The sequence below is a fragment of the Psammomys obesus genome, unplaced genomic scaffold (assembly GCF_907164565.1).
Source record: "Psammomys obesus unplaced genomic scaffold, mPsaObe1.curated_primary_1811, whole genome shotgun sequence".
Taxonomy (NCBI): domain Eukaryota; kingdom Metazoa; phylum Chordata; class Mammalia; order Rodentia; family Muridae; genus Psammomys; species Psammomys obesus.
In genome coordinates, this window is record NW_026592118.1 from 25,086,448 (window position 1) to 25,103,278 (window position 16,831).

The following is a 16,831-nucleotide window of genomic DNA, read 5'->3' on the forward strand; positions in this document are numbered from 1 at the left end:
GAAAGAAAGAAAGAAAGAAAGAAAGAAAGAAAGAAAGAGAGAGAAAATAGCCTATGTTATCAGACTGTTTTCTTACTGTTTGGTTTTGAAAACAGCCTTTATTGAAAGTCTCAATTCTGGACTGATTTGTAGGCTTAGTCTGTGATCAGAAAGTTGCTTTAGTATTTGTAATAACATTAGAACATTTTCTTATGGCACTCTTAAAATTATTTTAGCCCTGGTTGCTGCTATGAAACAGCTATGACAAGATACTTTTACCATGGCCGAACAGAGACTATGCGATCTTGTACAATGGAGGCGGTCAGGTGGTGTCAAGCCATGCAAGATCCCTCTACCAGTGTGAGTATTGGAAAGAAAACTCACAGGACTGGCCTTTGAATTATTACTATGATGATAATAATGTTACTTCTATTCCCCTGTATTATTTTAAGGCATTTTTCCTTTGCAAAGTATTAATTTGCTCTGGAAGACTAGGCATCAGATCTGAAAAGCCCATGTGTATCATTTTCTAAACCAGACATCCTCAGGACTGAGTTTTTCAGCACTGTTGATGTACCTTTAGACCAGCATCAGTACAGTGCAGATATTTCAAAGACCTTTAGAAGGAGGCTTCTCATCATTTTAGCTGAATGTTGAGTTCTTGATTGAAGTATTTTGTTGTTTTTTGTTTTTTTTTTTTAAATATTTTAAAGCATTTAGACAACATTGTGTTTCTTCCCTGTTATTTGGAAATTTTTCCTGTTTTAGTTTGGAGAGACACAATTATGTTACAGGGATTGTTTGTAGTTATGTTTTAATTTTGAAATTCCACTTTGTTTATTAATATTACAAGTGTTTCAGATCAAGAGTCTCAAAGCACTACTCTTTGCAATTTCAGGATATAAAGAAAATAAAAAATGAAGCCTTATGGGAAAGGAAAGGCAACAGGATTAAGGGAAAAAAAGCATTCGTCACAGTTCTATTCAGGAATCTTTTCTCCTTTTCTCCACTACCCAGTTATAACATAATGAGATTAGCCATCTTTTGTTGCTGTTTCTTTGGGTTTTAAATAGTTTGTTATTGACTTGATTTACATATTTGTTTTGAAAATTACTGTTTCATTCTTGACACAGCTCCTCGAACGACAGCAAAAGATGTTACAAGCTTTTGCAAAGCATAATAAGATGATGAAAGATTGTTCAAATGGAAAAGGTACTTAAGCTTAAATTGTTCTTGTTTAAAAAAAATCTTAGTATAGTTATCATGTATTATGTGGTTAATGTTTACTTATAAGTGAGTATATACCATGCATGTCTTTCTGGTTCTGGGTTACCATACTCAAGATGATCTTTTCCATTTCCATCCAGTTGCCTGCAAATTTCATGATTTCCTTGTTTTTAATAGCTGAGTAGTATTCCATTGTGTAAATGTACCACAATTTATCCGTTCTTCAGTTGAGGGACATCTGGGTTGTTTCCAGATTCTAGCTATTATGAATAAAGCTGCTGTGAACATAGCTGAGCAAATGTCCTTATTGAATGGTGGAGCATCTTTTGGGCATACGCCCCAGGAATGGTATAGCTGGATCTTGAGGTAGCACTATTCCCAATTTTTTGAGAAAGTGCCAGATTGACTTCCAAAGTGGTTATACAAGTTTGCTCTCCCACCAGCAAAGGAGGAGTGTTCTCCTTTCTCCACATCCTCGCCAGTGTGTGCTGTCACATAATCCACAGACCTAAAGAACATAAATAACAAGGAGGACCTTAGGGAGGATGCTTAATTCTCATGCAGAAGTGTAAATAGAATAGACACTGGAAATGGTTGAAGAGAGGGAACAGGACAGGAGCCTACCATAGATGTCCTCTAAAACACTCCACCCAGTAGGGATTGAAGCAGATGCTGAGACTCACAGCCAAACTTAGGGTAGAGTGCAGGGAGCCTTATGGGAGATAGAAGGACCCAGAGAGTACAGGAGCTTCATAAGGAGACCAACAGAGCCAACAAATCTGGGCCCAGGGAGTCCTGTAGAGACTAATGCACCAACCAAGGACCATGATTGGAGAGGACCCAGACTCAGATGTAGCCCACAGACAGCTCAGTCTCCATGTGGGCTCTCTAGTAAGGGGAGCAGGGGCTGTCTCTGACATGGACTATGTTGCCTGCTCTTTGATCACTTCCCACTGGCGGGGCACCTTGCCAGGCCACAGAGGAAAAGGATGCAGGCAGTTCTGATGAGACTTGATAGGCTAGGCGAGGAGGATTCCCTTTTTCTGTGCACTAGGGGAGAAGAGGGAGGGAAGGTAGGACCAAGAGGAGATGAGGGAAGGACCAACAATTGGACATAAAGTGAGTAAAATATAAAAAATAAATTTATTAAAAACATCTTTTATTGGAAGCTCTTTTTTCTGACTTCAGGTTTGGGATTTCATTGCAGGATTTGACCGTCACCTTTTAGGTCTTTTGCTCACAGCAAAAGAGGAAGGTCTCCCTGTTCCGGAACTGTTTGAGGACCCACTCTTCTCCCGAAGGTAACTTGGTGTAATAGTCCACCATGAGCATGACGTGCTCCTCTCTGGATGTTAAAAGGAATGCAGCGTCTGCGGTCTAATGGGATCTTGTCTTTCTACCACACAGCGGAGGAGGCGGAAATTTTGTTCTCTCAACAAGTCTGATTGGTTACTTACGAGTACAGGGAGTCATGGTTCCCATGATACACAATGGGTACGGATTTTTCTACCATATCAGAGACGACAGGTGAGCCTACTCCCCTTTATTCCTAGGGTAGAGTAAGAACTGTACTGCGTGTATGATTTTAATATTTTTCTACGCTGTGATTTTACTCATGTTACCTGTCATTTGCTACAGGGCTAGACTCCCTGTCACCTGGGTATTTAGCATATATTGATATTTTTCTACTCTGCTTTTGAGATCCTTGTAAAATCACTCTCTGGGGACATGTATACAGAATGATATTTGGGGATGTTTCAATAACTATGTCATCATCTTTGAAACATGTACATTAAAAAAATATATTTGACCTATACAAGGTATTTTTGGCAAGTCAAAATTTGTAAAAAAAATATGTGGTTCTCCATTTGTGTGGGTCTCTATCCGTGGACTGAAGTCAGGCTTGAGCACTTTATGGGAGATGCAGAAAACTGTGTGATAGTATGTATAGGACATTAGTATTTTAAGTTTCAGTGTTTTTTTTTTTTTCGTATGTTTTCTTCTGAAAATTTTTATTATCTGCCTTCCTGTTGTCTGATTTGTGCACAGTTAGTTATATAAGTGACAGTTGTCACTGTTGTCCTCTGAAACCCTGGATTGCATATCACAATAGGATTCAGTTTGTGTGTATTAATGTACAAATTCAAACTTACATAACAAATTATATATGGATCTTGCAATGATCAGAGGAATAGTTGAGTGTAAATAAGCATTTTAACATATTGCCTGACAAGTAGGTTCTGTGATACCTAGTGACATGAGGCTGCTCGTGGTCTAATTGTCACCAGGCTTTGTATCATCTATTAAGGCAAGGATCCATAGCGTTGTGCAAGTGTGTATAACTGTGGCTCTGTCTTTTTGTGTCAAGTTATGTATACCTACCTTCATCAAGAATTCACAGTTTAGGGGTGAGCAGCCAGATGGAACACCCAGCACCTGAACTTGAAACCTGTGCTGTGTATTCACAGGTTTGTTGTAGCTTGTACAGCCTGGAAATCATGTCCGGAGACTGATGCGGAAAAGCTAGTGCAGATGACTTTTCATGCTTTCCACGACATGATGCAGCTGATGAACACTGCTCATCTCTAGAGACTCAGAGATACACACAGATCACAGAACCTCGGTACGGAGAACAGGATGGTGACATGACATGGAAGGAATGTTAACTGAAAGGAAACTTGTTAAATGTAGGGATTAGTAGATGATCTGTAGATTTATTCTGCCTTAGAAGATAGAAACATCTTAAAGCTTCCTGTGTTGCAACAACAATGCAAAGTCAGACATAGTGAATTCAGAACTATGCAATGTTTAATATAACCCTCAACAATGCAAATCTGTATATTTTAACAATGTAAATCTACCCTAATGTCAAAATATCTTTGTTGGCACATGTATTGGTTGCAAGTCCTCTATGAACATAATTGTAAAGTCTACTTTTTACGCACTTTAATATTTTCTAATTGCCAGAGGGCACAAAGCACATGGCTAGATGCTAATTTCCCTGGAATCAGTGCCTTCCACACCCAGCACAGGAATACAAGCCTGTTTATTAGGTTTCCTAGGAAAACTATTACTGTTCAATAGTAATCTAAAATAGCTCCTTTAAACAGAGAAAAGAATCAAGTTGTATTAGAAATGTTTACACTAACACAGAAAACAATCTTAGCAAAACTCATGATATGTTAGAATTCATTTTGGGAGTATAAAATTAAAGCACTTCCATTTAAACTTTCAAAGGATTAAATTTTGAATATGATTCTCAGGACTTCACAGTTGTTTCCCATTGTTATTCAATTATGTGGTTTATATTATCAAAGAATAAAACATCCAGAATCCTATAGTTTCTCATCTTATTATTTGGGGAGGTGGGAGATGGAATTCCTGTTCCCTTTTTCTTTCTTTCTTTCTTTTCTTTCTTTCTTTCTTTCTTTCTTTCTTTCTTTCTTTCTTTCTTTCTTTCTTTCTATCTTTCTTTCTCTTTCTTTCTTTCTTTCTTTCTTTCTTTTTTTCTTTCTTTCTTTCTTTCTTTTTCCCCCATATCAGCTAAATATTGTATAATAAACCACTTAAAACTTAGTGTCTGGGCTGAAGAGGTAGCTCAGACTGTTCTTCCAGAGGACCCAGGTTCAATTCTGTGTGGATGGTAAACCTGGAACACTTGTAAAAGATGAAGAGTGTGTAGCACACTTTTAGAAGTGAATGTAAGAACTTTCTAATCCCTGAGCAGGGAGATGGGAAAGCCTATGTTTGGGAGGGGATCTCACATCTTGTAGTGTGTACTCAGGCTGCTACAGACTGAAGCCATCTTTGGAAGTGAAGTATTTTAGACTGGTCCAGAGGTCAGAACCTCTTGCACATTCCTCTCTGAAATTACAGATGTTACTGGCTTGGATTAGCTACCTGTGGATCCAATGTGGCACAGCAGAATGTGCGAACTGGGAGATGGGACACTTGTCATCTGAGACCAAGGTCATGATCAGCAGTTTGTAGAACTGACCAGGGTTAGGACTGGAGACAGGTGTTGTGCCCCCTACCCCCACCCCAGCTCCCTGTGCCGCGCTATTACAAGGCACACTGGATCACTTCCCCTAGCTCATGCCGTGCTCTCAGGTCCCTGCTAAGGGAGGACTGAACAACTCAGTAGCTCCCAATGTTGATGGGTGTGCGGAGCTATAGAAAGGAGGGTGTTCCCAAGGCTGTTACTTTTTATTTTGTTTTTGAGATTGGGGTCTCTATGGTCCTAGGTGTCTGGGAACTCACTTATGTATACTAGACTGGCCTTGAACTCATGGGACTCCACCTCCCTCTACCTCCTGAGTACTGAGATTCAAGGCATATACCACCACAGCTTGCTCCAAAGCAGTTTTCCTCAGCTCTAGCCAGAGCCCTCTTTTGGAAGGTCACTAACACAAAAGTCGCAGAGAATTCCACACTCTTGCTGTTGCTGCTGTACCTCACTCAGGTGTCTAACTGATAAGGTAAGAGGAACAAGGTTTCCACTGCTTTTCTGATCGTAGGGGAGTCTGAGGAGCCTTGTCCAGTTTTATAGCTCCAACTTCTCTTGTTTCTTGCTGCATGTTACCACTGAAGGAGTCAAAGACTGAGGAAAACCCTAGCTCCAACCATCACTCTGCCAACATAAAGGCCCACGTAGGGCAAAGTGGAGCAGTGCCCAGTACCAGCCCCAGTCCTGCTCCTGGATGCTCAGTGCCACTTCAGGGAGGAATACCATGGTACCTCCTGTCACGTGCACAGTCCTTGCTGCCTCCCCACCATGCACATCAACACAGCATCTGCTGTCAGGATGCGCAAGCAGTGCAGAGGGAGGGCTGTGTTTCCTGTCAATACCATAACCCATTCAACTTCGTTCTGTATCTGGACCACTGACTGACTAGTCCGAGAAGTGCCTCCGTAGCTTCACCACTGCTGAGGCGGTCACTGCCTGAGGCCCTCGCTAGTAGCAGAGGTGGCAACAGCTCTGCTAGGGGAAATGCCCCATTGGTCAGAGAGTCCACTGCTTCCATTGTAAGGCTAGCCACACAATGGGCACCTCATAACCAAAACCTGTACCACACTTTCTGGACTGTTAAGTGTCCCTACTTCAAATGTCCTACAACTCCACCTAGGTAAACATACTGTCCCCAAATCAAACCCAGCTAAAGAAGCCATCTGAGACAGCACTGTGGTGCCCACCTGGAATTTAAAGAAATCTGTTTAGCTTCCTATAAGCCTCCTGTACATGAATATTCATGTGTTTCCTAAGATTAGGGATATTTTCTATTATGACTTAATTCAATAGGTCTTTCTACCATCATGAAAATATGTGGAGTATAAATCCCACTAGAGGAGAAGATGCACACAAGATGGGGGGAAAATCAAACATCTTGGGGCCTGGAGAGGTGTTTCAGAGGTTCAGAGCACTGGCCACCCTTCTAAAGGACCCAAGGTCAGTTCCTAGCACCCACAAAACAGCTCACAGTCATTTGAGTCTGACAACCTTTCCTGGCCTCCGAAGGCAGTAGGTAGGCATGTGGTGTTCAGACACACATGGAGGCAAAACACACATGCAGCAAATAACAATAAAATTACAAAGCTTGAAGAATTAAACATTTTTAATATAATGAACACTAGACTAAGCTGGGTGCGGTGATGCACACCCGTAATCCCAGCACTCAGGGAAGCAGAGGCAGGTGGATCGCTGTGAGTTCTAGACCAGCCTGGTCTACAAAGTGAGTCCAGGACATCTCGGGCTACACAGAGAAACCCTGTCTCAAAAAAAACAAAAAAAGCAGATAGATAGATAGATAGATAGATAGATAGATAGATAGATAGATAGATACTAGATAGATACTAGATTATAAAAAGGAGTGTTCAAGTAGATAATAAAAGGAGTAAGACCTACCTATCGGTAATAATAACCCCGAATATAAGTGAAGGAAAGTTTCTAATTCAGAGATATACACTGGATAAATTGAAAAATACAAAAGAAAAGAATCACAGGCAGGGAAAGGAAGCTAACTGCAGACCTTCACTCTCCCTCTGCTCCTCCAAATCCAGTCCTTCAGTCTCACCCCTAGCTCTGCAGGAGACCGCCTGCTGAGGTTTCCCTGCTCCCTTCTCCCTCAGCTCCAGTGGCTTACACATATCTTCCCCTCCTGTTTTCCCTCCCCACACTCATTGCTTTATCCCAGCCTCCAGCTCCAACAGGCATTCCCTGGGAACCTGCAGGCCACTCCAGCTAGTAAAGCAGGTAGGCTATCTAAGCCCTTCACTCTCCCTTCTCTTCTCCAAGGCTGATCCCTGAGTCACATCCCCAGCTCTGTAACAAACTACCTGCTTCAGCTTCTCCTTACTCTCTGGCCCATTCCCAGGGAACTAAGCAGATCTTGCTGGAACACCCTGCTTCCCCATCCCCTTCTCAGGCCCTGACAGCCCATCCCAGTTTCTAAATGTCAACTCCCAATATCTAAAAACACATTTTTACCTGGAACCCCACCCCTATGCCTTATATAGACACCTCTAAGAATTCCCTACCAGACAACACAGACACCACACCCCTAAGATCCAGACAGGGCAGCAGAAACAAATGAACAAGACACCCACTCAAAGACAAGACGAGGTATCAGCACCTGTGATTACAATCATCCCAAACTCAGTTGCCTAGACTCCCGCGTAAAAACACAGTAACAGCCAGGACAGTGTCTTCACTAGAGCACAGCAACCCTACCACAGCAGCCCGATGAGTATTGCAATGGAGCTGAAGCTCAAGAAAATGACCTTAAAATAGCCTTTGTGAATACGATAAAGATTCTTAAAGAGGAAGTACATAACTCTCTGAAAGAAATCTGTGAAAATAGAAACAGTGGAAGGAAATGAATAAAACCATTAAAGACCTGAAAGTAGAAATAGAATTAATAAAGAAAACTTGGGAATTTTAATAGGAACCACTAAGGCAAGCCTCACCAAAAGAGAATCTCAGGCACTGAAAACATGAAAGAAGAAATGGTTATATCATTTAAAGAAAATAGTAAATCTTAAAAAAAAAAAAAATCCCCTCAACAAAGGAGTGGATACAAAAATTGTGGTACATTAAATTAAAAGCAATTAAAAACAAGGAAATGATGAAATTTTCAGGCAAATAGTGGGATCTAGAAAAGATCATCTTGAGTGAGGTATCCCAGAAGGAGAAAGACACACACGGTATATACTCACTTATAAGTGGATATTAAACATATAATATAGGATAAACATAATAAAATCTGTACACCTAAAAAAGCTAAGCAAGAAGGAGGACCCTGGGTAAGATCATCAATCCTCACCCAGAAAGACAAACAGGATGGACATTGGAAGAAGGAGAAAACAGGAAACAGTACAGGAACCTAACACAGAGGGCCTCTGAAAGACTCTACCCAGCAGGGTATCAAAGCAGATGCTGAGACTCATAACCAAGCTTTGGCCAGAGTGCAGGTAATCTTATGAAAGAAGAGAGAGATAGTAAGACTTGGAGAGGACAGGAGCTCCACAAGGAGAACAACAAAACCAAAATATCTGGGCACAGGGGTCTTTTCTGAGACTGATACTCCAACCAAGGACCATTCATGTATATAACCTAGATAACCTAGAACCCCTGCTCAGATGTAGCCCAAAGCAGCTCAGTATCCAAGTAGGTACTCTAGTAAGGGGAACAGAGGTTGTCTCTGACATGAACTCAGTGGCTGGCTCTTTGATCACCTCCCCCTGATGCGGGAGCAGCTTTACCAGGCCACAGAGGAGGACAGTGCAGCCAGTCCTGATAAGCCCTGATAAGCTAGGGTCAGATGGAAGGGGAGGAGGACCTCCCCATCAGTTGACCTGGAGAGGGTCATGGGAGGAGATGAGGGACGAAGGGTGGGCTTGGGAGGGAATGGGGGGGGCCTCAGCTGGGATACAAAACAAATAAACTATAATTAATATTAAAAATAAAAATGAAAACAACAATCCTGGCACAGTTGTTGGGGTACATTGTGTGAAGGTGTGTTTTTATATATTCAATTGTTGATTGTTAAACTGGCAGAAAGAAAAGTACTAGCCAGATCTTGGTATTGTTATTTCTATGGCCCATCACTGGGAGGAAGAAGGCAAAGGTAGAAGATTCACCAGAGGAACAGGAAGGTGAATGGACAGAAGTGACAGGAGCAGAGAGGTAGAGCTGGCCACATGGTAGGATGTAGTGCCAGGATTAGTAGGGTTAAGCTAGATAAGTAGCTAGGAATCTGCCAGCTAAAGATCTAAGCCTCTGTGTCATTAGTTTCACACAGGCCTGAAAGTTCTGCTACACACAATACATTCAGGAAATCTGGGACACTGAAAAAGCCAAATTTAATTGGAATAGGGGAAGGAGAAGAAACCTGGGTTAAAGGCACAGAAAATATAGAAGAAAATTTCTCTAACCTTAAGAAGATGCCTATTAAGGTACAAGGAGCATGCAGAACACCAAACAGAGTGGACTAGAAAAGACGTTCCCCTCGGCACATGATAATCAGAACTCTAAATGTACTGAACAAAGTAAAACAAAAGCTTCGAGGGAAAAAAAGCAAGTAACATACAAAGACCTATTAGAATTCCACCCAGCTTCTCAGTGGAGAAGCCAGGTCCTGGACCAATATCTTGCAGACTCTAAGAGACCACAGATGTCAGCCCAGAATACAATACCCAACAAAAATTTCAGTCACAATAGATAGATTATATAAAACATTCCATGATAAAAGCATAGTTAAGAAATATCTCTCTATAAATCTAGCCCTACAGACGGCACTGGATGGGACACTCAAACGTGAAGAGGTTAAGCACACTTAAGAAAACACACACGCAAAATAATTCCAGATAAGCAAATTAAAAGGGGAAGCACATAACACACACCACCATCACCACCACCACCAGCAACAAGAGAGCAAAATAACATTGTGATGGCTATTCTTGGTTGTCAACTTGATTATATCTAGATTTAACTAAAGCCCGAATGACTAGGCATACCCGTGAAGGACTTTTTCTCTCTTTTTTTTTTAAGTGAACATTAGAAGTGGCAAGACCCACTTCTAATCCCGATCTTTTATGTGGGATGACAAACCTTTTATGTGGAGTACACACACACCTTCCGCTGGCAGCTATATATAAAAGACAGGAAAGAAGGAAGTTCTCATTCTCTTTGCCTACTTGTTCTCACTCTTGCTTCCATTCCTTCACTGGCGTTAGAACCTGCTTCTTTGGGATTCCATCATAAACATACAACCTTGTGGAAAGAAAAACTCATGGATTCTTGGCCTCCCATTGGTAGACAGCCATTGTTCAACTAGCTGGACCACAGCCTCTAAGAAATTCTAAAAATTCTCATATATATATTTCATTTTTTAAGTTCTGTTCCTCTAGAGAGCCCTGACTAATACAGATCTGCATACCAGAAGTGGTTCTACAGCAACAGAAGTATAAGGATGATTTTTTTAAGTATTTGGAATAGATTTTACAATTTGCTGATGTTTACTATTACTGAAACTTCTCCTGGAAGCTTAGAGATAGTGAAAATCCATGGTATGAACTGCTTCACACACTTAAAGAGACAAATGCATTCAGCTTTGATTCACCAATTGTGAGGGGCAACAGATTTGGCCCTCTATATATAAGACTTTCGAAGTTTGCAGAAAAATAAGGAAAATGATGATGACAATTGCTTGCTCCTAGCATCTCTGAATAAGTTGACTAAGAAAAAGGATGAACTCAGAGAGAAAAATTGACTGGCTCCAGATGTACACAAACTGTCTAAGAAAGTGGTTTCCAACCTCTGGTCACTTACAGACATGTTCAGCATTTTTAATCATCAGGGAAATGCAAATAAAAACTATTTTGAGATCTACACCCATCAGAATAGCTAATATCAGTAAAACTAGTGACAGCTAATGCTGATGAGGATGTGGAGTAAGGGGAATACTCATCAACTGCTGGTGGAAGTACAAAGTTGTACAGCATTATGGAAATTAGGAGGGTGGCAGTTCCTCGGAAAGATGGGAATTGATCTATGTCAACGTGCCACAATACCACTCTTAGGCATATACCCTAAAGAAGCTTCATTCTACCTCAGAGACAATTGTTTAGCCATATTCATTGCGACTGTCTTCCTATTAGCCAGAAATTTAGAGTAACCTAGATGTCTCTCAACGGAGAATGGATAAAGAAAATGTGGTACATTTACACAATGGAGTATTACTCAGTTGTCCAAAAATAAAATGAAATGTGCAGGTAAAGGGATGGAACTAGAATAAGTCATCCTAAATGAGGTATCCTGCCAGAGATCCAGCCCCAGCGCTCAGACAAGTCCCAGCAGAGGAGATGGAGGGGAGTAATCAATGAATGAGTCAGAGACTGTGGCTGGGATAATCTTGCATCACTGACTGACTTAGCAACCAGGATGTGTTGTTATTAAAAAAATAGAAATCCTAAATGGTCAATTTTACCAATAAAGAGTCAGGAGCCAGATGCTGAGATGAACACCTACTAGCTCAGAAAGGCAGAGAAAGCACCCATCTGGTCTTCCTACACAGCCAACATCCCAGAATGAAAAAGCCAAAAGCTCTTTCTTGTCCATACTTAAATATCCTTCAATTCAAAGTCCTTCCTTTCTGTTTAATCCTTGTCAGTTGGTTCTTGCTCCACCTCTTGACCTGGGGTTAATTTTATTTAATCCTGTGCACAGAAAGCTCTTGGATTAAAGGTGTGTGATAGGGCTGAACCATACCACAACCACCTGTTTACAATAAACAGAAAGTTCACTAGTCATGCCTATGCCAGTATTTCAGATCCAGAAAAACAAATATGGTATAGATTCACTTATATGTGGATATTAGTGGTTAAGTCAATAATAACTAAGCTACAATCCATAGAACCACAGAGGGTAAATATAGATAAAGGACTAGAGGTACAGATAAATCTCATTAGGAAAGGGAAATAAATAGAAAAGGTAGTTATGTACTGATGGTGGGAGCTGGAGAGGAGGATCAAGTGAGGAAGGGGAGGAGAAAGGAGAATAAGATAAAGGGCATAGGGAAAGAAAGCTAAAATTAAGGTCCCTTTGGAGGATGGTATGAAAACCTAATACAGTATACTCTTTCTGAAATATATACATCTATGAAGATGATCTAAATGAAATTGCCAAGTGATTGGGGGGGGGGGAGCCGCAACTGGCCATCACTTGTCATCAGTGAAGCTTCCAGGACTGGAATTGGGTTACATCTAATTGAGATCCCATAGGAACCCCCAAACAACCCAGGTTGATGCCAAGAATATAGGTTGCTCTCTACAAACAGACGGCAAGGTCCCCTTGCTGAAGCAAACACAGACACAACTTATTGAACATGAAGAAGCCAAGCCAGTGCCTACATAGATCTTTTACTCCTACATTCTAGCACTTTGGGTACATAAAGGTACTTTGCACACTACCTAAAATGAAACATAAATACCAAGTCAGCCACAAACCCTTTTATCTACCACGGTGTCCTGCCTACAAGATGTGTTAGGGCGATGGTGGTGAAAAGCATGTGGGAATACTCAGCCAACATCTAATTTGACTTAAAGCTTACTCAATGAGATGGAATTGATACTAGACACTGCTTAGGTGACAAAGAACCTGAGACTAGACAGTCCAGGGACCTAGGGTAAGACCAAATACTATGTAGAAATAAAATGACACCCAATGACATTCTGCCGTACTCATAGATCAGGGCCTTGCTCAGCCATCATCAGAGAGGCTTCCTCCTTCAGCAGATGTGAACCAGTACAGAGACCCACAGCCTGATATTATTCAGAGAGTGAGAACCCTGTGGACACTCAGCCTTAAATGGGATGTCTCTATCAAACGCCTCCTCTCAGGGCTCAGGAACCCTGTAGAAGAAGGGACAGAAGGAGTTTAAGAGCCAAAGAGGACGGAGGACACCAAGAAAACAAGGCCTTCAACATGATCAAAGCTCCAGTGCACCCACTGAGACCAAATCAGCATGTCCATGGCTGACATGGGTTTTTACCAGGTCCTTTATATGTGTATTATGGCTTCCATTTTAGTAATGTTTATAGGTTTCCTGTGTATAAATGAGTGGTGTTTGTTTCTTGTGGGTTCATTTGGGTTCTTTATCCTTTTTTTTTTTAAATCCAATTCAAATGTATCAGCTTTTGTTTTTATCTTATATTTTATTATTATCTCTTAGAAGCCTGTTTATTTTCTAATAAGAAAGGAAGTAGATCTGGATGGGAGGCGAGGGGAGAAATGTTGAGGTTTAGGAACACCTGCACACTGACCACCGAGACACCAGACTCAGAGAGATGGGAAGTTTATTGAATGCTTAGCAAACTGACCAGTCAGGGCACAGTCTGGATTCCGGAACCAGCACTGTGATGGTGAGCTGTTTTCAGAGTGAATTTTTAAAGAAAAAAAAAATCATAACCAAGCAAGAAGAATCAATTCTATTCCAGGTACATTTTACCTAGGTAGCTAGACAAAGCATTTTAAGCTGATTGGCTGGGATTTAGGGGAGGGGAACTTTTGGGAACTTTCCAGTTTCCCAGGAGAAATGAACTTAGCAGGGTGTTTCGGTTTAACTCTAACAGAACATACACTTATTTTTGACTCAAGAAGAACATAGATTTATCATCTATTGTTTTATTCTAAGCAGCAAGTATTGAGTTGTAAGTAAAAGGCTATTCTTGCGTCAAGCAGGAAGAGCCTGAGAACTTGAAGCCAGTTTCACCTTATGATCAAAATGGAGACTAAAGATAAAATGGCTTCAGTTATGCTAAAGACAAAAGCAGGTGGGCTGGAGAGATGGCTCAGTGGTTAAGAGCACTGTCTGCTCTTCCAAAGGACCCGGGTTCAATTCCCAGAACCCACATGGCAGCTTACAACTGTCTGTAACACAAATTCCAAGGGATCTGACACCTTCGCACTAATGCACATAAAATAAAAATTTAAAAAAAGCAGGTGTTAACAGAGGAGCTACAGTTATGCTAAAAACTAAAGTAGGTCTCAACAGAGGGGCATTAGTTATGCAAAAAATTAAAGCAGGCCTCAACAGGGAAGAACTGGGAGGAGTACAGGAATGGGAAACCCTAATCAAGATATACATGGGGGGGGGGGATCTATTTTTAGTTTAAAAAAAAATTACACCTGTTCCTTGTAGGACATTCACCAGTAAAGCTACACAGAGAGACTGAAAGATAAAGGATATAAAATGATATTTCAAACAAATGGAAACCTAAAATAAACAGAAACAGCTGTACTTATATCAGAAAATAAGTATTATAGAAAAAAATATTGTAAGAGACAGAGTTACCATATATAAAGCCTGGTCACCTGTCTAAGAAAATGTGATGATTATACTACTACATAAATCTAATAGCAGAAGACCTGATTTTATAAAACTAGCACTATTAGACCAAAACTGAAAGGGAGGGTTCTAATACAATAATAAAAAAGTAATAATGTTAACACAACAATTTTCATTCATGGACCAATCAACGGTTGCGAAATACCCATTATTACATCTGCATTTGGAACTTCCTCAAGAATGGACCATATTTCAAACCATAAAACAAATCTTAAATTAAAAAAAAAAAAACATTGAAGTCCTTTTTTTTTTCTTGATCACAAAGGAATGAAATTAAGTCAATCAAAAAAGAAATGTAAGGAGTTACATAAATACATAGTCTGAATAATATAATTCTGAAAAAAGCAGGTTATAGAGGAAGTCAGAAAAGAAATTTAAAGTTTTTTGAGATAAATGAAAATGGAACTACAGCAGACCAACGTTTGTGAGATACAGCAAAAGAAGTACTGAGGGGAAATTTAATAGCAATTAATAGCTCTCACAAAAACTACCTAATCCATCTTAAGAACACAGAAATAAAAAATCAGTATTAATAAAAATAAAGTTGAGAACCAAACTAGTGAAATAAAGATAAAATCAGCACAAGAGATCAAAAAAACCGAGTTGGCTTTTCCAAAGAACAAATAATATAAACAAGCCTTTAGCCAGACTAAGAAAGGAAGAGATAAGAGAGACAAAGTCAGAGGTGAAAACAAGACATTCCAGCTAATAACATGAAAATAAGATGATTAGCATTATGAAAAGCTATATGCTAAGAAATTAGAAAAACCTAGAAAAAACAAGTCAAAATGACACATATGACTTACCAAATTTGAACCAAGAGGACATGAGAAAAAATGAATAGACCAAGAATATTCCTTCACTTATAGTATCCTTGACACAACTGAGGTATGTGTGATACAGTGCACATCCAGCATTACATGGAATGGGGAAAACTAAAACTATTATTTAAGAGAGGGAAAGGGGTATCCACTCTCATCACTATTATTCAGTACAGTGCCAGAAGTTTTAGCCAGTATAAGCAGACCAACGAAAGAAAAGGCATTAAAACTGCACAGATGAGGACAGGGTTCACAAGTCCCACCTCTACCCCTAATCCAGAAATTTTGGAAAGCTGGTGCCTTCTGGGAGATGGAAAGTAGATTTTCTTTGTATGGTGGATTGACTAGAATCTCATGGATGGCTCACCCAGGAGCAGAACAAATAGAATTTGATAGGTTATTAAAAAGAAGAACATGAAGTTGGCAGTGGGTATGAAAGTGGGGTTGGATCTGGAAGGAGTTAGGGAGAGGAGTTGGGGGGTTAATATGAAAGTTAATATGCCAATGAAGTACATTGGCATTCCCAAAGAATTAATAAAAATACAGTTAAAAATAGAAACTGGTAAAGTTAAATTATCCTATTTAGCAGGCAATAATTTCTATGCAGAGAAAACCCAAAGCTCTACCAAAAGCCTATCAGAACTGACAAATGAATTCAGTGAGGTGTCAGGGCACAATTATGAACATTCAAAATCTAGTTCTGTGTGTGAAGAATGAATATCCTGGAAAGAAATCCCACTGACAACAGCCTCAAAAACTAAACTTAACCAAGGAAATAAAATAATGTTTCAATGGAATTATGAAACACTAAGAGTTCCCACCTTCATGAGTTAGAAAAACATAAGAAACAATGTCCCTACCGACCAAAGTAATATATTTTAGTGTGGTCCCCCATCACAATGCCAATGATATTATTCACTTTAAGTCATAGACATCAGCAAAAGCTTTCCGAAAAAAGACTTTACCTGCATTGGAAATAATCTTGGGGACTGCCAAATAGAGTTATATGAAGTTTAAAAAACACATGAAGAAGAAAGGAAACAATTAGCAATGTAGAGAGGCAACCAACAAAGTGTCAATTTATATATTTAATAGGATATAAAAATCTATTATCTACATATAATTCCAAAAATTAAGCACCATAAAATTCCCCAATCATTGCGCTAAGGAATGGACAATTCTAAAGGAAGAAACGCAAATAATTAATAAACCTTTGAAAATCTTTCGACATCTTTAGTTGTCTGGAAAATGTAAATTAAAACTAGATTGAAGAGCTAGGCGTGGTGACACACGCCTTTCCTCCCAGCACTAAGAAGCAGAGGCAAGTGGATCTTTGTGAATCCCAGGCCATCCAGGGCTGTAGGACTACAGAGTGAGACCCTGTCTCACCCTAGTCAGTGG

The 16,831-nt window shown here is 40.1% G+C and overlaps 1 protein-coding gene across 2 annotated transcripts in view; it reads left to right on the forward strand.

Annotated features, from left to right (window-relative positions):
- The window catches only part of Crot (carnitine O-octanoyltransferase), a 32,700-nt gene extending 28,156 nt beyond the window's left edge, over positions 1 to 4,544 (forward strand). For both annotated transcript variants that reach the window (XM_055612751.1, XM_055612752.1), the window contains 5 exons: positions 216 to 339; positions 1,113 to 1,191; positions 2,414 to 2,507; positions 2,614 to 2,733; positions 3,675 to 4,544. In XM_055612751.1, the coding sequence (XP_055468726.1) occupies positions 216 to 339; positions 1,113 to 1,191; positions 2,414 to 2,507; positions 2,614 to 2,733; positions 3,675 to 3,795 (538 nt within the window). In that variant the 3' untranslated portion in view covers positions 3,796 to 4,544. The remainder of the gene's footprint in view (positions 1 to 215; positions 340 to 1,112; positions 1,192 to 2,413; positions 2,508 to 2,613; positions 2,734 to 3,674) is intronic.
- Positions 4,545 to 16,831: the final 12,287 nt, after the last annotated feature.